The sequence below is a fragment of the Monodon monoceros genome, unplaced genomic scaffold, assembly GCF_005190385.1.
Source record: "Monodon monoceros isolate NGI ecotype Baffin Bay Population unplaced genomic scaffold, NGI_Narwhal_1 Super_Scaffold_14, whole genome shotgun sequence".
In the NCBI taxonomy this organism is placed as follows: Eukaryota; Metazoa; Chordata; class Mammalia; order Artiodactyla; family Monodontidae; genus Monodon; species Monodon monoceros.
The window spans coordinates 30,087,883-30,114,291 of record NW_021703770.1 but is presented as its reverse complement, the minus strand read 5'-3'; the positions used below and the strand labels follow the sequence as shown (position 1 = coordinate 30,114,291).

Genomic DNA, 26,409 nt, shown 5'->3' with positions numbered 1-26,409 from the left:
TAATTTCTGTTTATTTTAATTGTTAATGCCAATCCTGGATTAGCCCAAAAGAAATTGTCAGATATTTGTCCGTATTTTGTTCAAACTTTCTGAGATTTGAATTATGTTTATTATAGTAAGAAGCCCCGACAAACATAAGTGCACAAGCTTTTATACACAACTACAGTAATCTACTCATGAGTGTCCCCATATTAAGGTCTTGCAGGACCAAACAGGTAAATAAATCAACCTCTTTATGTCCAGATGTAATATCTGCTGATGGGAAGTCATTTTTCAGAATCTACCAACCTGTCTTCAGCCTGTTTCCATAAATCACTTCCCATATTAACATCAAGAAAATCTTGAGTCTAAAGTGAGTCTGTCTGCAAAAGGGGATGAGACTTTCCAGGTGAGAGCAAGCGGGAATGGGTTCTGTGGACCCAAGATTTGGAAAGAGGTCGCCCTGACAATAAGTTAGGCATTTAATTGTGTGAGTCTCATCTTGGGGCTTAGGAGAGTTTTCCAATCAGTAGCAGAGAGGACCTTTCTTTTTTTTTAACCTCTTTATTGGAGTATAATTGCTTTACAATGGTGTGTTAGTTTCTGCTTTATAACAAAATGAATCAGTTATACATATAAATATGTTCCCATATCTCTTCCCTCTTGCATCTCCCTCCCTCCCACCCTCCCTATCCCACCCCTCTAGGTGGTCACAAAGCACCGAGCTGATCTCCCTGTGCTATGCAGCTGCTTCCCACTAGCAATCTATTTTACATTTGGAGGACTTTTTGATTTTTGTTGTCAAGTCACTCAAAGGGTTTCGTGGTTTTCAGCATTGTTACGGGAAACTGACACTTTGGTTGTTTATTTACTCAAGTGGCTTTCTTTGACTTTAGAGGGTGCCAAGCAAATGAGTCATCAGACTAAGTAGAGCAGAATAACAAGGACACCTCCTGTGTTGCTTTATGCTTGTGATCTTTTGTAATTCAAGAACTTGATTTTTACCTACAGGCACCTTCTCCAAATATACTTCAGCTTAAAATACCACACCAAAATGAGTGGTTGAAGAACTCTGCAACAACGTAATCTGGGCCTTAGTTCTGTAGTTTGCTACCTGAGTATTTTTAAACATCTTTATACACACACACATATCATATATATAAATATATGATATGTATGTAGTGTATATATGTATATATACTTTTTAAAATACATACTTTTTCTTATCATCGCTGTTCTTACAGATAATTTCAGTTGTTCTACTCCTGTGGTCACAACAGGTTATTTTTATAGATGTCCCATTAAAAAAATAATCCAAAGAATTACCTGTTGTTGCTTGATAATTATCACATGTTTTTACCAGCTTAAAACAACACCCATTTATTAGTTCACAGTTCTGTAGGACACATGTCTGGCAGGCCATGACTGGGATCCTGCTTAGGGTATTGCATGGCTGAAATCAGGGTGTAGGCTGGGCTGAGTTCTTGTCCGGAGGCTCTGGGAGAAAGTCAGCTTCCAGGATCATTCAGGCTGTTGGAAGAATCCAGTTTTTTGCTGCCTGTCAGCTAAGCATTGCTGACGGCTGCTCTCAGGACCTTCCCACATGGTCCCCTCCATCTTCAAGCCAGGAAAGGTACACCAAATCCTTCTTGTGTTTCAGATCTCCCTGATTGACTTTTCTGGAACCAGCCAGAGAAAGCACTCTGCTTTTAAAGTTTTCATGTGGATGTGTTAGGCCCACCGAGATAATCTTTCTATCTTTAGGTCAACTGGTTAGTAACCTTAATTATGTTTGCAGAATCCCTCTTGCCATGTAAAGTAACATAGTCATGGGGGCCATCTTAGAATTCTGCTTACTATACTTTATGTAGGCATTCTGTTATATGGGTTCAGTTTTTAGGTTGAATAACATGACAGCATTCAAAACTTTAAATGTGAATCACCATAATGAATTATATTTAGGTTAAATTACTTTTATTGTGAATGTGATGCAAAGGATTTGTGGTATTGAAAAATACACACTTTAAAATAGCTAGTGGGAAGCAGCCGCGTAGCATAGGGAGGTCAGCTCCGTGCTTTGTGTCCACCTAGAGGGGTGGGATAGAGAGGGTGGGAAGGAGATGCAAAAGGGAGGAGATATGGGGATGTATGTATATGTAGAGCCGATTCACTTTGTTATAAAGCAGAAACTAACATACCATTGTAAAGCAATTGTACTCCAATAAAGATGTTAAAAAAATACATTTTAAATAAGTCTATAAATATATCATATAAAAGTACATTTAAAAGACATATTTTAAAAAGCTATTATAGGGCTTTCCTGGTGGCACAGTGGTTGAGAGTCCGCCTGCCGATGCAGGGGACACGGGTTTGTGCCCCGGTCCGGGAAGATCCCACGTGCCGCGAAGCGGCTGGGCCCGTGAGCCATGGCCGCTGAGCCTGCGCTCCACAACGGGAGAGGCCACAACAGTGAGAGGCCCGCGTACCGCAAAAAAGAAAAAAAAGCTATTATAAATGCTCAGCATATGCCTAGAATTCTTTGATTCCATCAGATGACAGGGAGTAGCCTTATCTCCTCAATATATGCTATTAATCATGGTCTTGGTCATTCATTAATGACACAAACTCATAGACTTTAGAGCTAAAAGAGATCAGAGATCTTCTGGCACCCTCCCCCTCCTTTGTTCTTTTGTTTGTTTTTGCGGGTACGCGGGCCTCTCACTGTTGTGGCCTCTCCCGTTGCGGAGCACAGGCTCCGGAAGCGCAGGCTCAGCGGCCATGGCTCACGGGCCCAGCCGCTCCGCGGCGTGTGGGATCTTCCCGGACCGGGGCACGAACCCGTGTCCCCTGCATCAGCAGGCGGACTCTCAACCACTGCGTCACCAGGGAAGCCCCCTCCTTTGTTTTTTTTTTTCATAAATGAGGAACCTGAAACTCGGAGAGGGATATGACTCAGAGAAGGCCATAGAGCCAGCTAGTCAGTGATAAAGATTGGCCTAGAATACATGTTTTCTGATTTCCTTTCTGGTAGAAATAATGACAGTACCATTAATTGAAGATTTTCTATATAGCAGGCACTATCCTAAGCACTTTAAATATATTATTTTCCTTAACTGTCACAAAAATTATATCAGGTAGGCATTACTATTATCATTGCCATTTCACAGTTTGAGAAAGCTGAGTCACAGAGAAGGTAACTTGCTTCATGTCACCCAGCTAGTACATGATAGAGTAGGGATTCTAAGAGAAACAGTTGGACACCAGGGCCTGACCTCTTCACTATTCTCTGCTCTTTCCACCCCACCAGCTGCTTCTAGCAGGGCCTTCCACATGTACTCATAGAGTTAGCTTAGTATCATCTCCATGGACAGCTGTCCAAGCTACCCATTGGTTATATTCTGACAACAAAATAGTGAATAGCAGAGAACTTGGAGTCAGGGAACTGTGTATAAACTCTGGTTCTGTCATTTTTTGTTTGGCTTCAGGGAATTGTGTAACCCGCTGGGGCCCTTGGATACTGGATCTGTAAAATGGGGATTAGGAGAGTTGTTCTGTAGAGGACACATGTAAAAAGCAATCTGTGAACAAAAGGATTACATGCTCGTTGTATTGTTATTCTTTGCCAAATGGTCACTAGTTCTCATCAGCCTGTAATAGCAGATTTTCAAGTCACTTTTGCTGTGATAAGAGTCAGGCATTACATGAAAACCAGTAGATTTTTGACACTGCAAAGGCCATGTCCTGAGACCTTTAGGAAGTCATGTTTTCTGTACTTATCCTCATTCTGCATTTTCAAACGTCACTGAAGTTGTATATCTCACTTGGGGGTGGTTTTTCATGCTTCATAGGCACTCTTCACAGGAAGTGAATGGTAAAGCTACACGGAGAGGCCAGGACTCAGCCATTGGCCTGGCTCCCTCACACCAGCCCAGCACCTTTCATGATTCCAGTTCACACCTGGACAAAATTTTACTTTTTTTTTATTAATTTTTTTTGGAGTATAGTTGATTTACAATGTTGTGTTAGTTTCTGCTGTACAGCAAAGTGAACCAGTTATACACATACATGCATCCACTCTTTTTTAGATTTCTTTTCCATATAAATCATTACAGAGTACTGAGTAGAGTACCCTGTGCTATACAGTAGGTTCTTATTAGTTACCCATTTTATACATAGTAGTGTCTATATGTCATTCCCAATCTCCCAATTTATCCCTCCCCCACCCTTTATTCCCTGGTAACCATAAGTTTGTTTTCTACATCAGTGACTCTGTTTCTGTTTTGTAACTAAGTTCACTTGTACCATTTTTTTAGATTCCACATATAAGCGATATCATATGATATTTGTTTTTCTCTGACTTAACTTCATTCAGTTTAATGTGGCCATTTGGGGATCACTCTCAAATGAAATCATAAATATTGAATGTATGGCTATCAAGGTCTACTCTTCATCCCCATCCTTTTTGTTATTGTTATTTCATCCTCTTCATGTATATGTGTATTTTTTGCTATACTGTTCGAAAGTAAGTTGCAAACAATATAACATTTCATGTCTAAATACTTCAGTGTATGTATCTCCTAATGATAAGGAAATTTTTTATAGTACATGCCACTATCTACCTAAGGAAATTAACAATTTTCTTATCCCATCTAATACTCAATTCATATTCATATTTTCCCTACTTGTCCTAACATTGCTTTTAGTGTTTTGCTTTTAGGGTTTCTTTTTTTGTTGTTTTTTTCTTGAAAAGAAACCAGTCAAAGTATACTTATAGCATTTAATAGTTACATCCCTGTGATATTTTTAAAGCTGGAACAATTCCCCCACCTTGTTAGTTTTCATGATATTAACTTTAAGAGACTAAGTCAATTCTCTTGAACAAAATCCCATGCTCTGGGTTTGTTTGATTTTGTGTGTGTGTGTATCCTTTATCTTGTTATTCTAGCCTCTCTATTTTTGAAAACTTAGAAGTTGGTTGCAGAGACCTGATTAGAAACAGGTTGTGTACTTTTGTCTAGAACAACTTGACAGGTGCTACAGTGATTGATTGCCCCACTATTAGTGCTGAGTTTGCTCACCTGATTAAGATGGCAATAGCCAGGTTTCCCAGTAGTAAAGTACCTGTTTTCCTTTAACAATTAGAACTAATTTGTGGGAATGATATTTTTGGCTCATATGAATATCCTTTTATCTAATGGCATTAGCATCCATTGATGTGCCTTATTTGAATCATTTATTCCACTGGAGGTTGCCAATTGGTAATTTTAAATTTTTCTCACTTTTTACATATATTAATTAACCATTTCTCTGGAAGGAAGAGCCTTCTGTCATCAATGGGGGATGCTTTAGCTCCTCTCAGTAGTTCATATCAGTACAACATGTTTTACTATCAATTATCTAAAATAGGCTCAGATTATGGAACTGAGTTGTAGATCAGTGATAACATATTTTATGTATACTTTTTAAAGCATTTTGATGTACATTAAAGTTGGAAGTGGAGAAGAGAAGAGATGAAATTTAAAGCAGTGTTTCAAAATGGTGAGCAGATATTCCAAGAGGTTTGATGGAAAGGATTTCCACAAGTCACTGTCAACATCACCAAATATTTATTGATCTAAAATGAAATTATTAATACCAGGCACTAAAAGAGCTTACCATATCCCAAAATACTAATGATATGAATAGTCAATGTGGATAAATATTTAGACCTGACAGGAGGTAAATTAATACAAGTAATTTGAACCATCCCCCTGTTGCTCCAGCTTCAGTCATCTCTCAGCTCCACATTCCAACATGCAAGGCCTTTGATAACTGGGGCTGTTCCTTGGATCCCAATCTGCCCATTTTTCAAGCCCAGCTCAAGTCCCAACTCCCTCTGTGATGCTCCTTCCTCCCTGACCTCTGCAGATGGCACTTCGTACCTCTGTTACATCTGTGGTACTTGACTCAGTTTCCTGTTTGGTCTTCTAATTGGCTTCCATAAGCAAACCTCCTATTCAAACTGTTGAAGATCCTTAAGAACATGACTATCCATGACCAAAAATTTAAAAGCTCTTTTTTCACATGGCATTGCTGGGTTTTGCATTCCTTATGAGAACCTCTCTGAAAGTGACGTACAGATGTGAAAGTGTTATCAGGAGAGGCTATCTCCTTAGTGTAGCTTTCTTTGCTTTCTAATACTGATCACCCTGCAAAAACAGGTTTTTGTGTGAAAGTTAAAGCTAGAATTGAGGATTACTCACCACCTATTCTTTGGAAATAATGTGAAGGCCTACTTCTTTGACTATGACCAAAAAAAAGAAAAAAGAAAAAGGCATAAATTAATCTTGATTTAAATATTACAATGAAAACAAAGCTTATTTTACATAGCTTGATCCTTTTTGTTCCTTTTGTTACCAATTTGAACACTGTTTTAAATGAAAATAAAACAATGGTATTTTGTGCTTCTTGAAGATTTTTTAGAAAGTTTTCATCCCTCAACAAGACGTGCTTTGAAATACCTTTTCTCTCTGTCTCCTTCATAAAAGCATTTTGTATTTATGCAGCTTCTTCATCTGAGGACCTCAAAGCATTGGCTGCTATTTTTTGTTACCAGATGATGACGACAAAACTATCACCCCTTTTGTTTTCTGTCCGTGCAGAAGCCAGTGGTAAAAAGCTACGGAGCACCGTGCAGAGAAGTACAGAAACAGGCTTGGCTGTGGAAATGAGGAACTGGATGACTCGACAGGCAAGCCGAGAATCCACAGATGGCAGCATGAACAGCTATAGCTCAGAAGGAAAGTGAGTGATGCTGGCTGTGCCGTGGTCTCCATGCCTTGCTGGAGGCCTTCTTCTCTACCTCACTCTCTGTGCTTTCACCAAAGCTAACTCACATGCCCTACAGCACCATTTCAACTTTCACTGGCTGATTTGCTGTGAAGAAAACTTTTGCTTACCCGCCACTGAGAAATGTGACATATCTGGCTTTTTATATCAATGGAAATAGGTTTGGGGATAAAGTGTTTCAATTTAAGGGCAAGATGCTAAAATGTGACTGTCACAAATAGAAGTTTGCCCTACCTTGAAATAATACATAAAAGCACAGAAATAATAAGCACTTGTGCCCATGCCACGTGTACGATGCTAATTTTTTAAATCCTTGCTCTAAGAGTTATTACTAAAAAATATAGAATATCGATACATACTTAGTTCCATCCAGTAACAAACAGTTCAGATAAATGTAACAGCCAAAATGAAATGCCGCAAAGTTGGTGAGTCTTTCCTCTATGTAGTTATCATGTAGCTTTCCCTTGACTCCACTGTGTCTATTTTTAAAGCATTTGTCAAGATTGTACAGCCCTGTCACCAACAAATTAACAATAATTAGCAACTGCAGATCGTAGATGGGTGCGTAAAGGACATTAATAGAGGAGAGTGGGGTTTACTGACCTCATCTGTCATCACCATGGAAGCATCAGGTGCTTAGGCAACGTATGTGTAGTCAGTTCACAGGCGTGAGGCCATAGGAGCAGCCGGCAGAGTGTTGATGATTTGCCCTAGGCATCATTTGTCTAGCACAGTTATATAAATACGAGATATATATGGTTTCCATACATTTGTAAGTAAGGTTATATGGGATATTTATGGAAGCATTAAAAATGTTCGGATTAACTGTATATTTGGGAATTAATTATGCTTGGGGGACAAAATAGATTTGACGTTAATCAAGGAAGTCTTAAAAGAGATGGAGAATCAAGGAAAAAAGAAATGTGCAGTGAGCACTCATCACTGCAAAGCACTGTGTTAGACACTGTTAGGGATATAAAAATGTTCAAACTATGACCCCTGTGCTCCAGGTGTTTATAGTCTTATTGGAGAAATGGGATGAATACTCATAAATTCATTCAACAGACATTTCCATACCTTCTAGTGTTCTAGGCACTTTGCTATGAGTTGGGGATATATGTCATACGAGGAAGCAAAAATCTGTTGGTGGTTAGACCATAGGCTTTAGAATCATATAGGCTTAAATTCTAATCTGTTTTTTGGTGCTATAGAAACTTGGGCAAGTTATGTAATTTTTTTAAGATTCATTTTAATTAATTGATTAAGTTTAACAAGTACTTACAGTATTTCAGGCATGGTTCTAGTGCTGGATATATATCAGTGAACAAATAAGAAAAAAAACCCTACCCTCATCAAACTTACAGTCTAACAGATAAGATGGACAATAAACTTGAAAAATTGTTCAAATAAAAGAAAAATTAGGAAAATATATAATATTTAATATATAATAGATTAGGTGGTATAAGTGCTAAGGAGAAAAAAGTGAGAGAAGAGATGGCAGAGGTTAAGGGTAGGGTTTTATGTAGGTTAGACAGGGAAAAGGGCACATTTGATTTAAAATCTGAAGGAAGTTAGTGAACACATGAATGTCTGAAGGAAGAACATTTCAGGCTGAAGCAACGCTGAGGCTGGAGCTTACCTGGCATCAGTAGTGGGAATGGTGGCACCAGGGAATGAGGGCAGGAATAGTAAAAAACTAGGAATTAAGATATGGGGGGCAGGGGTGGACAGGTTGTATTGTCTTTATACATCATTGCAAGGACTTTGCTTTTACCCAGATCGAGATGAGAAACCAATGGAGGATTGTGAGCAGAGGCCTGACATTATCTGGCTTCAGTTTTAACAGATCACTCTGATTGCTGTGGGAGTGGAGAGAAAGGTGGCAATGGGGAGATCATTCAGAAGGCTGTTGCAGCAATACAGAAAGAGAAAATGATGGCTTGAAGAGAAGAAGTCAAAAGATGGAGCCTCCTACATTTAGTGGCAAAATTAGCAAAGGAGACTGAGGAAGAATAGCCAAAGCGGAAAACCAGGAGGCTAGAGCGTCCAGGAAGCAAAGTGGAGAAAGTATTTCAAGGAAGAGGGAGGGATCAGTTGGGTCAAATGAGGCTAATATGTTCAATTAGACAAGTCTGGAGTATTAACGGTCGGATTTACCACTGTGGCTGTCAGGTAACCTTGATCAGAGAAATTTTGGTGGAGTGGAGAAAAATTGAGGAAGAGAGCGAGGAAAAACTGATTCGATTTTCAAAGGAGAATGAGAGGAAAGAAATTGAAGATGGTACATAGAGACAGCTCTACAAAGTTTCAAGGAGAGAAACGGGGTGGTAGCTGGGGAGGGAAGGAGGTTAGGAAAGGGATTTTTTTAAGGTGGAAGAAATAGCAGTGTGTTTGGGTGTTGATGGGAATGATCTGATCTGAAGACTTTCTTCATCGATAAAATGGGTTAAATAATAGAACCTCTCTCATAGTGCAGCTAAGAGATTCAGTATGCTAATGCCTGTCATGGAATAAGTGTTCAAAGTGTACTGAGTGCTATACATAGAAATCACAGTTCATGCCCTCCAGACAAGGAAAAGAAAGGCACATAAACAGAGGCTTGCAATACAGGACGAGGGCTGCTAGAGAATAAGGAGGGAGAGCCGTGGAGGTGCAGTGGGGAGGTTGGGATCCAATTAATGTAAGTGGCAAAATAGTGGTACCAGCTGCTCCTGCCACGGAAAGGGGGCTAGATGGAAACAGGAGTGGAGGGTTTAATCCTGTGTGTTATCTTACTTTTAGTCTGATTTTCCCTGGTGTCCGCTTGGCCTCTGATAGCCAATTCAGTGATTTTCTGGATGGCCTTGGCCCTGCCCAGCTAGTGGGGCGCCAGACTCTGGCCACACCTGCCATGGGTAAGAATTTGTCATGTGATTCATTGTTTTTCTTTTAGATTATTGAAAATCACATTCTTTAATTTCATAGGATCTTTAACAGTATTATCAGGAATGAGTATCTTAGATTTAAACAAAAAATTTTGACTAAATTTTTCCATTTTAATTTGTATGCTTTTTAAAGTAAAGTATCATTGATAAATTTTTAAATATATTTGAATTTAGAAAAAGATGTAGGAAATGATGAAACGATGTTAAAACAAGGTCTTTGGCACAAACATTTCTCTCACTGTTTGTTTCTTCCTCACACGCCATTAGGTGACATTCAGGTAGGAATGATGGACAAAAAGGGACAGCTGGAGGTGGAAATCATTCGGGCCCGTGGCCTTGTTGTAAAACCAGGTTCCAAGACACTGCCAGGTAAGAACAGAAGAGATTCTTCTATTATTGTTCGTAATCCACACTTTTCAATGCAGAGACTTTGTTTTTGATTAGATACTGGAAACTTTGCTCTTAAATGATCAAGGATACTAATAAATGAGACAGTTAAGTGGTAGTTTGTGTGTTTGTCCTGAGTGAGCACCCAGTGAGAGTGGCCAGATGGGGATAAGACAAGTCGTTAAGATAAGCACATATATGGTAGAAACCACTGCAAAACAAAACCTATCACATTCATTTTGTATGACATGTACATAAGAAGTTCTTGTTAGCTAGTGTTTTGTGTTATTCTTCAGTTTATCTGGAGCTTCTAAATTCTCATTAAGAATCCTTAGAGTCCTGGAATTAGAATAAAAATAGTTACAGGTTCCCAAAGTAGCATAAGCCCATATGTGAAGGACATTCTAAGATTCTTACTTCCTGTAATGTATAGAGAGGCACCATTATAAGTTTTTATTGTGATGTCACATATTTCATACCGAAATGTCATAATCTAAGGTGCTTCGAGCCATGGGGAATGCCACAGATTCCAGATATCTGATGCAGAGATGTAGAAAACACTGGATCTGATGTATAGAACAATTCTGAAACTTGGTTTCTCACCTCAGCACCTCCACTGACTGAACTGTAATTTTGAATCTCTAGCTTCCCTGTCCCTGCAGAAATTCCAAATTGTAATGTATGTTGTTACCTATTGTACAACCTTGCAGTGGTGATTAAGACAGTTGTGTTCATAAACATCTTGGCGCTTAGTCAACTGACTCTGCTAGAAAGAATCCTGCAGTTTGTACATGCACGAAAATGTTTTTATGAAGTCTGTCAGAAAAACTTGAACCCATGGTATTCATAATTAGTTGCCTCTTCCTGGCTAATTTGAACATATTACATCAAACCCCACCCCTGTTGTGTACCCACACCATCAATAAATAAACCCTTTTGAGTGATCAATGATTTGTGGGGATGGGTGAGTAAAACAATCTAATTTCAAGCACGTTTAATTAGATTTAAGTATTGACACATGAAAAACTGAGCGAGACATCTTTCTTGAAATTGTTAGGGACTGGAAGCATTTCTCCTTTTTTTAACGCGGTTGTTCAAATCCATATAACCAGTTGATGGCAAAATAGTAATCAACTCAGATGCTATGTTAACATTGCCTAAAACTACCTGAATGGCTGATAGTTATCGATTGTTTAGCTAATGATTTTGACGTAATGTGGAAAGGCCAGTGATTTTTGACCGCTGGCTCTTCCAGCCTAAGGTTAAGCTGTGGCAGATGTCACCTGTAAGCTGGGTGTTCCGTAACCATAGCTCATCACTTAACTCTCCTCTGTGTTTTCTTTCCCAAGCACCATATGTAAAGGTGTATCTATTAGATAATGGAGTCTGCATAGCCAAAAGGAAAACAAAAGTGGCAAGAAAGACGCTGGAACCCCTCTACCAGCAACTGTTATCTTTTGAAGAAAGTCCCCAAGGAAAGGTTTTACAGGTATTTACTGAATTATATATTCCTTACCTAAGAAAGTGTCTTCATGGAGTCAAACTTTGTATCCAGCATCTTTTCTTATCACATCCTTTTCCATTCCTCACAGCTGAAATGCTTGGGAAACTTCAAAGTAGTGGCCAGTGCTATAAAGCTATACACACTAGGGAACTATCGATATATTCAATATCCTGTAATAAACCATAATGGAAATGAATGTGAGAAAGAAAAAAAAAAAGCTATACACACTGTTGTTTCCTTTAAAGTGACTATAGACTTGTAAACCCCCATCACACATAAGCTCCCATCTTCCTTGATTGCTTATGATCTTAACACTCCTGTAAAGTTTTCCTAACGTACCTTCGGATTCTAGCAAAGACAACTATCCCAGTAATTAAATACAACTACATAACTTGATGTTTGATGTCAGCACACTAACTGAATGTATTTTAGTTGACAAGCTTTTACATACATGATTATACTGACATTGCTCTTTTAATTTTGTCAACAGATCATAGTCTGGGGAGACTATGGCCGCATGGATCACAAATCCTTTATGGGAGTGGCCCAGATACTTTTAGATGAACTGGAGCTATCCAATATGGTGATTGGCTGGTTCAAACTTTTCCCCACTTCCTCCCTAGTAGATCCAACCTTGGCCCCTCTGACAAGAAGAGCTTCCCAATCATCTCTGGAAAGTTCAACTGGACCTTCTTACTCTCGTTCATAGCAGCTGTAAAACTGTTGTCATAGCAACCAGCGTTACAAAAAAAGAAAAAAACCCCACAGGTCGCAAACCCTGGTAACACTGCATGCTTAATGTTGTGTCTTCTGAGCCTGTTTCTAGGGATACAAAGCGATCCTGTGTTCTCAGAGGAAGTTGCACACATTGTGCCCTAAAGAAGGCCCTCAGGTGAAAGAGCGGAGCTATGACGAACTATCAGGTTTGGAGTTCAATAACACTCACGTTTTGGTCCAATGAAGCCATGGATTAATCTCAAAGAATCAGTTTCATGCAACAAAAGCCCTTTTCAATGGCACCTTTATATTTTTATCATTCCTTTTTCTTCATTTCTCTGACCCCAAAGTCCTGTGATGCCACAGAAATGGAGCTATCCAGCCATTAAGCCATGTTACAAGTCAAGGCATGAAGTCCTAGGAAGCATCAGGTGAAAAGCAAGAGACCAAAGACTTGGTCCAGGACAAAAACGTCAGCCCTCCTCTGGATGGGGATGGGAGCAGCCAGTCCAGTGTGACAGCGTGAACAGTGGCAGACTTCAGAGCTCCAGCAGGCATGGCACCCACTAATGCCAAGATGATATGGACTCTGAAAAACAAAATTCTGTGGCTCCACCGTACTGAATGAAATTAAACTTTTTTTTGCATGGACACAGATCAGCTGAATACTTAAATTATTTTCTTGGGGCTGCAACTTGCAAAAATAAAAATAAAAATCAGCCATTTTCAACAATTTATATTATTTTTAAAAATAAATTTCACTAGTGCATGGTTTTAAAAAAGGGAGAGAATGCAACAGGGTGATACAAAGACACACCATGTTTATTCTTTAAAGTAATCATAGTCTGTGTTTTGGCAGACATTACAGAAGAAAATACTTTCTAGAAAATACTTAAAATTCTCTTCATGTGACGAATAAGTATAACATATTCAATTTATTTCCATGTTAAATATACAAATATTAAAGTTCAATATGTGCAAATTGTTCACATCTTTCTTCCTCTATCTCACTTTTCTTCTTCTCTCTCTTTTAAGCTTTTATTTTCTTTCTCCCTACCAGAGTGAACATTATGCTAAAAAATTACAAGTTTTTGACCTGATACTCTCTTATACCCCATGTTTGATTCAGAGCTGTAGAGGCTTCTGAATCTCTGAATTTCTCAAGGCGGGGAAAAAACTAAGAGCTTTCTTTATTTCAAGCATGTTGAAAAGGATTTTGCAACATGACTTGGGAGTACATTAGAGCAAGTCAGCATGTATTTGATAAAGAAGATATTTGAACTTTTGCAATTTATTGTACAGTGCATGGTAATTTTATTTTCATCTTCAAAGTTCAGTTTACAGGAAAATCCTAAAATCATGTGGCCATTGTAATGTCTAATAAATTTGTTTTTAGCACCAGCATTATTCATACAGGGGTTAAAGTATTATTTTTAGAAGGTCTTAGGTTTTGTGTTTTGTTTTCTAATTAATTAAAGCATGAAGCAATTCCTTTAGCCAATTTCCATTTACTATGTGAATAGAAACGCTAACAATTTGGAGCCCTGAAACACAAGACTGTTTATTAATTCATTTATCTGTAGTAAAATTCAATTTTTCACAAACTATATTTCTAAAGAAATATAGCAAACATAAATTTGCAACAGATAATTTTAAAGCTCCAATTTTTAGGTGACTCAAAGAAAGTCAGTCTGCCTATTAACAGTTCTTTGATGCCATCACCAAAAGTCTACACACGAATCCCCAAAATCAAACCCCTGCCTTTGGTTTTACAGACAGTTATTACCATTGGGTGGTGCTGCAAGGTCAAATTTCTCTTAAGTTCCCCGACTTAGGAGAAAAGTCACCGAGTAATGTAATAAACCACCCATATTTCTTTGTTTCTTTCTGTGCACTTTGATAACACATTCTTATAGATGGATTTTAACTTCTTGCAACAACTTTTGAAATCCACGTACATACCATTTGTTTAAGGCCACGCACAAAAATTGCTCTCTTGTGTTCCTTTTTAAGTTCAGTGTTGACCATTCAAAACTATCATGCTTGATATGGTGCAAAAGTTAAAAATGAGTATCACTAAAAATGCCTTCTCTTTATGTGGTGCAATACGAAATACACCGAGACTGTGTCTTGACATTCTGAGACCTAGGATGGACCCAGGTAAAGTTGAAAAGAACGAATAAAACTCTACGGAAATAATTTAGACACTTGTGTACCAGCAACAATTGACTTACTAGACCTACAGTGTCTATACTCTCCCTTAGAATAAACGTTTACCATTTTCCTGATACTAAGATGCAGTCACATAATCTTTTGGGCATATTCCTATATAAATTATTCCTAATTTTAATAAGAAGGACATGACTGTATGGAATATTTGTACATACCTGTCATTATGCAGTATTTATTTTAATGTTGGTGTATTTTTTTTTTTTTTAATTTTCACATGTCTGCACCTCGACTTGTGGTTTAGTCATGTAAGTAGCACTATTCCAGTGACCACTGCTGCCCTGTACATAGTATGTTTTAAAAGTAAAGGGAATTCCAGCTGGAAAAAAAAAAGGGTAGATTAGTCCTGTAATGAACACCAACTAATGTAAAACTCAAATTCATTCTCGTGATGGTATTTAACACTTTAAATAAAACATTTTCTTTGCAGACGTTGTATGCATGGCCTTCTGACTTCTTCCCACACATTTCCAAGCCTGCTACAGCTCATTCCCTGAGCCCGCACATGATTTAAAGACAATGAAATCATCTTTTCTGCCTCTCCATAACAGAAGCAAACCGCTAGTCTTAGCAGATAGCCCTCAGTAGAGCACTTTAAAATGCCAAAGGATTTCAGCTCACATCATTAAAATTGGTTGCTTTTAAAAAAGATTATTGCAGAATTGAGGTGCTTTCTGATGAAATGACTCAGCAACTCACAGATTTAAACGAGTGAGATTTCTGAGTCAGTGTGGCCTCCACTGACAGCAGTCAAAGAGAATCACGCACAGGCTCTGCCATTCCCTGGTTGGAGATGGCGAGGGTGACAGTTGGCACTATGCTATGTGTTTCCACTGATGTGTCAGTTCAACTTTGTGGGGGACTGGGGTGGGGTGCATTTTCAGTTGGGGACACACACGTGGTAACCTGACATGGAGCAACTGATATATAGCAACCTGTCCAGAGACTGGCTTCTGTCGCGTGAGTATGAGTGGAGGAGAGGGTCTCTCCATACCCTTCTAGGGTGGTTCCTCAAACTGCGAGAAAGAATCCCAGCAGAGTTCCAGTGGAAGTCCTCCCCGGCTCTAAATTTAAGAGCGAGTTTGATTAATTAGAAATCCAACTGAAATCCAAACCTAGTTCTCTCTCCATTCCTTGAACCAGCCATTTCTTTCATTTCCAAGGACTCGATTCCAGCCCAGTCCCCCATATCTATCCCATATTTTCACTATTTAATATATACTCTCTGCTCTAGCAAGCTATTTGCTGTTCATACACTCCTAAAAATCTCCTTGCCTTTTTTATATGCCCTCTCCTGAAAAGCCCTTCTACTTTCTCAGAAGTGATCCATGTTAGTCCCTTCCTGCAATTCCTGGCTCAGGGCTGAGCTCTCCTGTAGCAGTTCCTGACTAAACCCTAACCACATGGCTGCATCGACGCCAACACCTTCACTTTCCCAGGAACTCCAGACACCAAGGGTCCACAAGCAAAGATGAAGGACATGATGGTCACTGTCATGGGGGCTGTGGGAGAATTGGCCAAGAAATCACCAAAGCTGTCTGTACTGACTTAACCTTTAACATTCTTGGCATAAAAATCACATTCTCTGCATGTTTGTCTCCACTCACACAGCTCATGGTGCCTCAGTATCCTCTAGCATCCATGGGCTGAATGAACAGAAGTTCACACATCCACCTTTGGTTTGTGAAATGTGTCTTGAGAAGCAGTGTGTAAGAGGGAATAAAAAACAAAAACAACCTACGGCACTCAAATTCTTCATATGACTTAAGTCACTTAGTCTCTCTGGCAATCATTTCTTCACCTGGGAAATAAGGAGTTTGAGTTAAACATTCTTCCATCATTAAATCAACACTTTGACTAACTTATAAGCTCCTTCAAGGAAGGGACCATATATGGGTTTTCCCCCCCTCTTTTGTATCCTCAGCGATAAGAACAATGCTGGACACATAGATGTTCCATAAATATCTGCCAAATTAATGAATATTTAGTCCTTGCTACTTTGAGACACTATTTTAGGCATTGTAGTGAACAGAAAAAGCATGGCCCTATCCCCAAGGGACTTTCATTCTACTAAGGAAGACACACATTGGGTGAAAAATTACAAGTAAGATAACTTTCCAAAGGGGATAAAAGCCATGGGAATATACAGCAGTGTTTTAACCCAGTCAAGAGAGTTGAGGAAGGCTAATATCTATAAAAATGAACAGGAGTTAAATACAAGGTGATGGTGGCAATGGGAGATGGGAGTTAGGTGAAGAATATTCCAGGCAGAGAGAACAGCAGCTGAGAAAGTTGAGGGTAGGGAACTGTAACTCTACCACTTCGTAGTGTGTCTAAAGCAAAGGTGAGTTCATATGAAGTGTTTATGAGTGGACAACTGAATAAACAATACAGATTTCTGTAGCCTAAGCTATTTCTGAACCATTGAGAGTTTCCTTGAGAAGATAGTTTTAACTTAAACTTGATGCGAGGACTAGTCATTGGTGAGGGATAATCCTCTATTATATTTAAAATGGTTCTCAGAATGCTCCTCAGTCCTAATCCCATTCAATTGTTAGATCTTTGAACATAGGAACCATGGTCTATAGCTCCGTACCCAGCATAGCACCTAACTCAGCACTAAGCACATTACAGTTGCCGAATACACAGACTAGCAGTGAATATCCCTTTCAGATATTCTCGGAAAGATTATGGTTATCAACTTGGAAGATTCCCGAGTCCTAAACTTTATGTCCATAGTTTGTATACGGTGGAGTTAGAAAGACTTTAAACCTCTGGTGTTCTTAATGCCCGAGCACCAGCTTCCTGTCATTTTGCTTTGAGGTAGGGGACTATTTTGTTTAGTATGCTTCCTTTTCTGATCTATCCATAGTGTTCCCAAGAGACCTGCCATTTTATAACTAGTCCCATTCTTCTGGCTTCAACTGATGGTGGTATAGGGGGTGCAGACTCCTAAAATGGGTCAGTCTGTACCCTTGCCTGTGAAGATGTGTTATTTTTTGCCTTGATACCAAAGAGGCAGTTCATCTCCAGTGACAGAAACTATTAGATGGGGGGGAAAAAAAGGCCAGGAGCTGTCAGTGGCTATGTTTTCTCATATTTGATGGAAATTGGATTAAGAAAGAGAAGAAAGTCAGCAAAGCCGAAGTGGAGGCATGAATTGTAGAGCGTCCTGCAGGTTTCATGTTCCTGGTTCCGTTACGACTGAGGATCGGCTGCATCTTTGCTCTTCCAAGAGAGCCCATACATTCAAGCTCTGGTTAGTTGGGTGCCTGCTATATTAAGTCACAAGTCCTAATTAATACATTTGGCCAAGGACAAGGCTGATGGAATCGTAGAACCTTGAAGGAGCCTTTGAGGTTACCTAGGACAATCTCATAGCATTAAGAGAAGCCCTAAAAGGTGGCCATCAAACCTCTGCTTGCAAGTGGCTGGAGAGAGAAATTCGGGAATATAGCTCATTCCATGGTCTCTAGCAGACTCTCCTTTCTAGCACCTAACCTAAATCTCCCTTCTGGAATTTTGCACTTCCTGGGCTCAGTGTTACCAAGTCCAAGCTCATACTGCTCACCACACAACAGGCCAATAAATCAAGAGATGAGTTGTTGGGGCAAGGAATAGCGACTTTATTCGGAAAGCTGGCAGACCAAGAAGATGGTGAACTTGTGCCCCAAAGAACCATCGTGCCCGAGTTAGAACTCAGGCTTCTTTTATACTAAAAGAGGAGGGAGTTAAGTCAAACATTTCCTGGTTCTGGTCCACCTCCATAGGGGATGTGTTAATTTCTTCCTGCCTGCAGTCATTCACAGGTGGGCCTGGTCAGGATGTTTCCTGTGAGCTAAACAAAGGTTTTTTTAGCTTAATGCTCATTACCTGGGAGGCAGGGTTCCCAGAGATGGGCCACTTTGTATAATTTAAGCTTATAGGCAACATACTTTCAGTGATTAACTTGTAATAGAATACAAAGTTTCTTTCCTATTACAATTCCTGACTGCCAGTGTCTACTCCACCAACTTGTGGGAAGAGGACGAAGACTGCTCTGGCTACTTCCGGAGGTGACAAACATTCCTTAGACTATTTAGTCTGTCCTTTTATATATTTACAACTATCTGAACCTGATGAAGCCCGTTAGCACTTTGTTGTCTAATTTGTAATTGAACTTGGGTGTTTTGGTTCCAGTTCTCAGTACATATACTAAATTCCTGTGCTATTTATTTAGACAAAATTAAACAACTTGGTTGACCCTTCTCCAGCTACAATGAAATTCCCATCTACTTCAGTTAGATAGGCAGACCTGTTGGAGGCAAACTCATGAACAGAGATTAGTATAGTGCCCAAAGTTTCAACATCATTGGCAACTGCTAGGTCTTTTAAAGCATCTATAGATTCTATCACCTGGGCAGACACCTGGAATGGCCTACCATTCAGTGTTTCAAAGGGACTTAATTTAAGCCTGCTACTGGGAGCCACTGATCCATAGCAGGGCAACTGGCAAGGCCTTATCTCAAGTTAAATTAGTATCCATTTTCTCAGTTTTTCCTATTGTGGTTTCCAGGATGAATGTAATTCCAATGTCTTAAACCAAATCAGGGGATAACTTCCTTAAGGAGGGCTTTAACCAATTAAAAGATACTGATTTTAAAAACTAATAACTTAAAACTGCCATACACAGAACAAATGGTCCACAAAAAATTCTCCTTTTTCTGAGGGTTTTACGATGAATTGTTGTTATTAACCAGTCTTTTACTATGAAACTTAAATGGCCAGTTGAGACCAACTGTTCTGAGACCATCTTAGACCACTGATTAAGACTGGGGTGGCGGATATAATATTCATTTAACCTTCTGAGCTTTCTGGGCAGATTTGGTGACCTTGCCAGCTCCAACTGCCTTCTTGTCCACTGCTTTGATAACACCTATAGCAACCGTCTGTCTCATGGCACCACCAGCAAAGTGGTCCAGAGCAGGGTAGTCAGAGAAGGTCTCAACACAGTGGACTTGCCAGGAACCATATCCACATCACAAGAATTTGGGGCCATCTTCCAGCTTTTTCCCAGAATAATGATCAGTCTTCTCCTTCATCCCAGCAAACTTGCAGCTCATTCCCCACTGTCAAGTTTACCCAGAGCTCCAGGTGTGGGGAATTAAGCACCAAGTCCAAGGGAGCCCCAGGCCTCTTCATTCGTCAGAGTGTTCCTCTCTTTCTACCATGTGAGAGGCTCTCGTCCTATTGTGTTTCTTCTCATGATTCAGCCTAGGGAAATCTGTTTTCCAATGTTCTTCCTCCTTACAGTAAGTACACTGCTCCTTACTGTCGTGGCTTACCTCTCTTCAGGTTACTCGCTTTCCTGGAATCCAGTGCCACTGCCAAAAAATGGCATTTCGTTTTGCATCATCTCTCTTGTTTTTCCCTGTTGAACACTTTAAAAGCAGCATCCACAGTTGAGTGCCAGGGGCCACGTGACTTAGGAAGCAGGGCTGAAATCTCTCCCAGCGACTGCGTGAGCCACAGTTTTACACCTGTGCCACCAGCTTTGTAAATTCAGCGCCTGTGGGACATGCAAACGCACAACAGGTGCTTCTCCCGCTGGGACAGGTCTGGCCTTAGCAGCTGTGGGCTGGACTGTGCGGGCACGTGCACATGGGGGCTTGGCCAGGGTCTGGGCTGCCTCCATAGCCTTCCACATTGGGTCCAGGCGCGCAACTGCTGTGGTCCTAAAACCTGACTTCAGTGGATCTGCGCTGGTGGCCTTGTGAAAACGACACCTGAGGGACACTAGGGCCGAGTGCTGGCATTCCCAAGGTTGAGGTGGGGCCAAGGGCAGTGCAAACAACAATGTACTTGGTGAGCCTGCACAACAGATAAGAAGGTGACACAACAGCGCACGCTCACTGGTCAACAGCTCCAGCGGAGGAATACCCAGGGGCTCCTTTCCAGTGGGTACACTCCAGTCCTGCCTATCTCATACTGAAGCTCAGAAACATGGCTCAGAAATGGATTGGGGGCTTCTACTCCAACAACTAGGGAGCAGACCCTGCCCCTGACAGGGTAGTGACAGGGCAGTGACAACCACAGAGCAAAGAGGAGGCCCCACTCAATATCCAGTGCAGGTTCTGGTCACCAAAATACCAGTCACACCTCCTATTAAGGGGATAATGGCCAGCATACACTGAGGAAAGGGGCAGCAAGCATCCATACTAAAAACAGCCCTCACACCAAAAATATTAAACTCACGCAGGCTACACAGGGATACTCCCACATAAAAATAACCCTCCAAGACCACAGTAGTTAATTATTTCTCCTAAACTCACAGAGTAGGAGAAATATAAGGGGAAAAAATGAAGAAGCAGAAGAACCACTCTCAATTGAAAGATCAAGAGAATTTCCCTGAAGGAACAAACAGTGAAACAAACCTCTTCAGTCTAACAGACACCGAGTTCACAAAGGAGGTGATGAAAATACTGAAGGAATTAAGAAAGGCTATTGACAGAAATGCAGATTACTGTAAAAACAAACAAACAAACTAGAAACTATAAAGAGAAGCCAAGAAAAATTAGAAAATTCATTCGCAGAGACAACAGCTGACCTAAAGGCAATGAATAGCATGATGAATAATGCAGAACGAATAAATGATCTGGAAGATAGAATAATGAAAATCACCCAATTAGAACAGCAGACAGATACCCAAATGAAAAAAAAAAAAAATGAAAGAACATAAGAGACCTATGGGATAATACAAAGCATGCCAATCTATGCATAATAGGAATCCCAGAAGGAGAAGACAAAAGGGGATTGAAAATGTATTTGAAGAAATTATGGCTAAAACATCCCAAACCTAAAGAAGGAAACAGATATCCAGGTACAGGAAGCACAGAGGGTTCCACATAAGATAAACTCAAACAGACCTACACCAAGACATAGTATAATTAAGTTGGCAAATATTATAGAGAGGATTCTAAAGGCAGCAAGAGAAAAACAAAGAGTTAATTACAAGGGAACCCCCATAAGGCAATCAGCTGATTTCTCTATAGAAACGTTGCAGGCCTGAAGGGAGTAGCAAGACATATTCAAAGTCCTGAGGGAAAAATCTGCAACCTAGAATATTCTACCCAGCAAGATCTTCATTTAGAAGGAGACAGAAAGAATTTCTCAGACAAGCAAAAATTAAAAGAATACAGCAATAAAAAACATATCCTAAAGGAAATATTAAAGGTCTTCTCTAAAAAGGAAAGAAGTAAGAATCTATAGGAAACAGAAAATCACAATTGGAAAGTAAATCACTTAAATAAGCCAGTAGAGAGATTTTTTTAAAAATCTGTGAAAGAGATGATAACCACAATGAACAGCAAAAGGATGAACATGAAGATATAAAGGGGACAAAGTCATAAAATGTGGGGAAGAAGAGTAAAAAAAAAAAAAAATTGTAGAATTTTTTTTTTCTATAATATGTTTGAGCCTATATGACTATCAGTCTAAAGCAAGTAGATACAGAAAGGGGTTAATATACTTGAGAAAACAAGGCAACCATAAATCAAAAACATAATAGATTCCAAAAAAACAAAAAGAAGAGAACACAGCCATAATACAAAAGAAAATCATCGAACCACAAAAGGAAAAAAGAATACAAAATCAATGGGTAAACAAGGTTTAAAATGGCAATAAATACATATCTATCAATAATTACCTTAAATGTTAATAGACTAAATGCTCCAATCCAAAGACACACAGTGACAGATTGGTTAAAAAAACAAGAGCCGACAATATGCTGCTCCAAGAGACCCACTTTAGGGCAAAGGACACGCATCAATTGAAAGTGAGGGGATGGAAAATGATATTTCATGCAAACAGAAATGAGGAGAAAGCAGGGGTTGCAATACTCATATCAGACAAAATAGACTTTAAAACAAAGGGCATAAAGAAAGGTAAAGGACACTATATAATGCTAAAAGGATCAATACAAGAAGAGAATTTTACACTCGTCAACATATATGCACTTAATATAGGAGCACTGAAATACATAAAACAAATACTAACAGACATAAAGGGAGAAACTGATGGGAAGACAATAATAGTAGGAGACTTTAACACCCCACTCACATCAATGGACAGATCTTTGAGGCAAAAAAATCAGTAAGGCAACAGAGATCCTAAATGATACAATAGAACAGTTAGACTTTATATTTTCAGGACAGTACATCCAAAAAAAGCAGAATACACATTCTTTTCAAGTACACATGGAACATTCTCTAGGATCGGCCACATACTAAGCCACAAAACAAGCCTCAAAAAAATTAAGAGTGTAGAAATTATTTCAAGCATCTTTCCTAATCACAATGGTATTAAACAAGAAATCAACCACTGGAAAAGAAATGAGAAAAAAACCCCATTCACATGGAGACTAAACAACATGCTACTAAAAAACAAATAGATCAACGATGAAATCAAAGAAGAAATTTTAAAATATCTTGAGGCAAATGACAATGAAAATGCAACCATATAAAATTTATGGGATGCAGCAAAAGCAGTTCTTAGAGGGAAGTTCATAGTGATACAGGCCTTCCTCAAAAAACAAGAAAAATCTCAAATAAATATCTTAACCTACCACCTAATAGAATTACAAAAAGAAGAGCAAACAAACAAAACCTAAAGTCAGCTGAAGGAAGGAAATAAATAAAATAGAGGTTAAAAAAAAAAACAATAGACAAAAAATCAATAAAACCAAGAGCTGGGGAGGAGGAACCAAGATGGCGGAATAGAAGGATGTGCTCTCACGCCCTCTTGCGAGAACACCATAATCATAACTAGCTGATGGACAATCATCGAAAGGAAGACACTGGAACTCACCAAAAAAGATACCCCACATCCAAAGACAAAGGACAAGCCACAATGAGACGGTACGAGGGGCGCAATCACAGTAAAAATCAAAGCCCATAACTGGTGGGTGGGTGACTCACAGACTGGTGAACACTTATACAACAGAAGTCCACCCACTGGAGTGAACATTCTGAGCCCCATGTCAGGCTTCCCAACCTGGGGGTCTGGCAATGGGAGGAGGAATTCCTAGAGAATCAAACTTTGAAGCCTAGTGGGAATTGACTGCAGGACTTCAACAGGACTGGGGGAAACAGAGACTCCACTCTTGGAGGGCACACACAAAGTAGTGTGCGCATCTGGACCCAGGGGAAGGAGCAGTGACCTTGAAAAAGACTGAACCAGACCTACCTGCTAGTGTTGGAGGGTCTCCTGCAGAGGTGGGGGGTGGCTCTGTTTCACCATGTGGAAAAGGACACTGGCAGCAGAAGTTCTGGGACGTACTCCTTGACGTGAGCCCTCCAAGAGTCTCTCATTAGCCCCACAAAAGAGCCCAGGTAGGCTCCAGTGTTGGGTTGCCTCAGGCCAAACAACCAACAGGGAGGGAACCCAGCCCCACCCATCAACAGTCAAGTGGATTAAAGTTTTACTGAGCTCTGCCCACCAGAGCAACAGTCAGCTCTACCCACCACCAGTCCCTCCCATCAAGCCTCTTAGATAGCCTCACCCACCAGAGGGTAGACAGCAGAAGCAAAAAGAACTACAATCCTGCAGACTGTGGAACAAAAACCACATACACAGAAACACAGACAACATGAAAAGGCAGAGGGCTATATACCAGATGAAGGAACAAGATAAAACCCCAGAAAAACAACTAAATGAAGTGGAGATAGGCAACCTTCCAGAAAAAGAATTCAGAATAATGATAGTGAAGATGATCCAGGATCTCGGAAAAACAATGGAGGCAAAGACTGAAAAGATGCAAGAAATGTTAAACAAAGACCTAGAAGAATTAAAGGAAAAACAAACAGAGATGAACAATACAATAACTGAAATGAAAAATACAATAGAAGGAATCGATAGCAGAATAACTGAGGCAGAAGAATGGATAAGTGAGCTGGAAGACAGAATGGTGGAATTCACTGCTGCGAAACAGAATAAAGAAAAAAGAATGAAAAGAAATGAAGACAGCCTAAGAGACTTCTGGGACAACATTAAACGCAACAACAGTTGCATTATAGGGGTCCCAGAAGGAGAAGACAGAGAAAGGACCAGAGAAAATATTTGAAGAGACTAAAGTTGAAAACTTCCCTAACATGTGAAAGGAAATATCCACCCAAGTCCAGGAAGCACAGTGAGTCCCATACAGGATAAACCCAAGGAAAAACACACCAAGACACACAGTAATCAAATTGACAAAAATTAAAGACAAAGAAAAATTATTGAATGCAGCAAGGGAAAAATGACAAATAACATACAAGAGACCTCCCATAAGGTTAACAGCTGATTTCTCAGCAGAAACTCTAAAAGCCAGAAGGAATTGGCATGATATACTTAAAGTGATGAAAGGGAAGAACCTACAACCAAGATGCCTCTACCTGGCAAGGATCTCATTCAGATTCAATGGAGAAATCAAAACCTTTACAGACAAGCAAAAGCTAAGAGACCTCAGCACCACCAAACCAGCTCCACAAAAAATGCTAAAGGCACTTCTCTAAGTGTGAAACACAGGAAAAGAAAAGGACCTACAAAACCAAACCTAAAACAATTAAGAAAATGGTCATAGGAACATACATATCGATAATTACCTTAAACATGAATGGATTAAATGCTCAAACCAAAAGACACAGGCTTGCTGAATGGATACAGAAACAAGACCCATATATATGCTGTCTACAAGAGACCCACTTCAGACCTAGGGACACATACAGACTGAAAGTGAGGGGATGGAAAAAGATATTTCATGAAAATGGAAATCAAAAGAAAGCTGGAGTAGCTATACTCATATCAGATAAAATAGACTTTTAAAGAATGTTACAAGAGACAAGGAAGGACACTACATAATGATCAAGGGATCAATCCAAGAAGAAGATATAACAATTATAAATATATATGCACCCAAGATAGGAGCACCTCAATACATAAGGCAATTGCCAACAGCTATAAAAGAGGAAATTGACAGTAACACAATAATAGTGGAGGACTATAACACCTCACTTACACCAATGGACAGATCATCCAAAAGGAACATTAATTAGGAAATAGAAGCTTTAAATGACACAATACCAGATAGACTTAATTGATATTTATAGGCCATTCCATCCAAAAACAACAGATTACACTTTCTTCTCAAGTGCGCATGGAACATTCTCCAGGATAGATCATATCTTGGGTCACAAATCAAGCCTCAGTAAATTTAAGAAAACTGAAATCATATCAAGCATCTTTTATGACAACAATACTATGAGATTAAAAATGAATTACAGGGAAAAAACGTAAAAAACACAAACACATAGAGGCTAAACAATACATTACTAAATAACCAAGAGATCACTGAAGATATCAAAGAGGAAATTAAAAATACCTAGAGAAAAATGAAAATGAAAATACAATGATCCAAAACCTATGAGATGCAGCAAAAGCAGTTCTAAGAGGGAAGTTTAGAGCTATACAAGCCTATCTCAAAAACAAGAAAAATCGAAAATAAATAATCTAACCTTACACCTAAAGGAACTAGAGAAAGAACAAACAAAACCCAAAGTCAGCAGAAGGTAAGAAATCATAAAGATCAGAGCAGAAATAACTGAAATAGAAACGAAGAAAACAATAACAAAGATCAATAAAACTAAAAGCTGGTTCTTTGAGAAGATAAACAAAATTGAAAAACCATTAGCCAGACTCATCAAGAAAAAGAGGGAGAGGACTCAAATAAATAATATTAGAAATGGAAAAGAAGAAGTAACAACTGACACTGCAGAAATAAAAAAGATCATGAGAGATTACTACAAGCAACTCTGTGCCAATAAAATG

General features: G+C 39.4%; 1 protein-coding gene and 1 long non-coding RNA gene across 22 annotated transcripts in view; one reads left to right on the top strand and one right to left on the bottom strand.

Annotated features, from left to right (window-relative positions):
- RIMS2 (regulating synaptic membrane exocytosis 2) overlaps positions 1 to 15,487 on the top strand; it is a 649,263-nt gene extending 633,776 nt beyond the window's left edge. For 14 of the 19 annotated variants that reach the window (XM_029222539.1, XM_029222538.1, XM_029222547.1 and 11 more), the window contains 5 exons: positions 6,621 to 6,762; positions 9,589 to 9,701; positions 9,999 to 10,100; positions 11,468 to 11,607; positions 12,113 to 15,487. In XM_029222539.1, coding sequence (XP_029078372.1) covers positions 6,621 to 6,762; positions 9,589 to 9,701; positions 9,999 to 10,100; positions 11,468 to 11,607; positions 12,113 to 12,331 — 716 coding nt within the window. In that variant the 3' untranslated portion in view covers positions 12,332 to 15,487. The remainder of the gene's footprint in view (positions 1 to 6,620; positions 6,763 to 9,588; positions 9,702 to 9,998; positions 10,101 to 11,467; positions 11,608 to 12,112) is intronic. The other 5 variants (XM_029222530.1, XM_029222531.1, XM_029222549.1 and 2 more) reach the window with 4 other exon arrangements.
- Positions 9,841 to 26,409, bottom strand: part of LOC114895290 — a 49,031-nt gene continuing 32,462 nt past the window's right edge. For 2 of the 3 annotated variants that reach the window (XR_003793508.1, XR_003793506.1), the window contains 6 exons: positions 16,310 to 16,369; positions 15,563 to 15,632; positions 14,727 to 14,887; positions 12,569 to 12,928; positions 11,635 to 11,792; positions 9,841 to 10,093 (listed from right to left, as the gene is read on the bottom strand). This is a non-coding gene — a long non-coding RNA (uncharacterized LOC114895290). The remainder of the gene's footprint in view (positions 10,094 to 11,634; positions 11,793 to 12,568; positions 12,929 to 14,726; positions 14,888 to 15,562; positions 15,633 to 16,309; positions 16,370 to 26,409) is intronic. The other variant, XR_003793507.1, reaches the window with a different exon arrangement.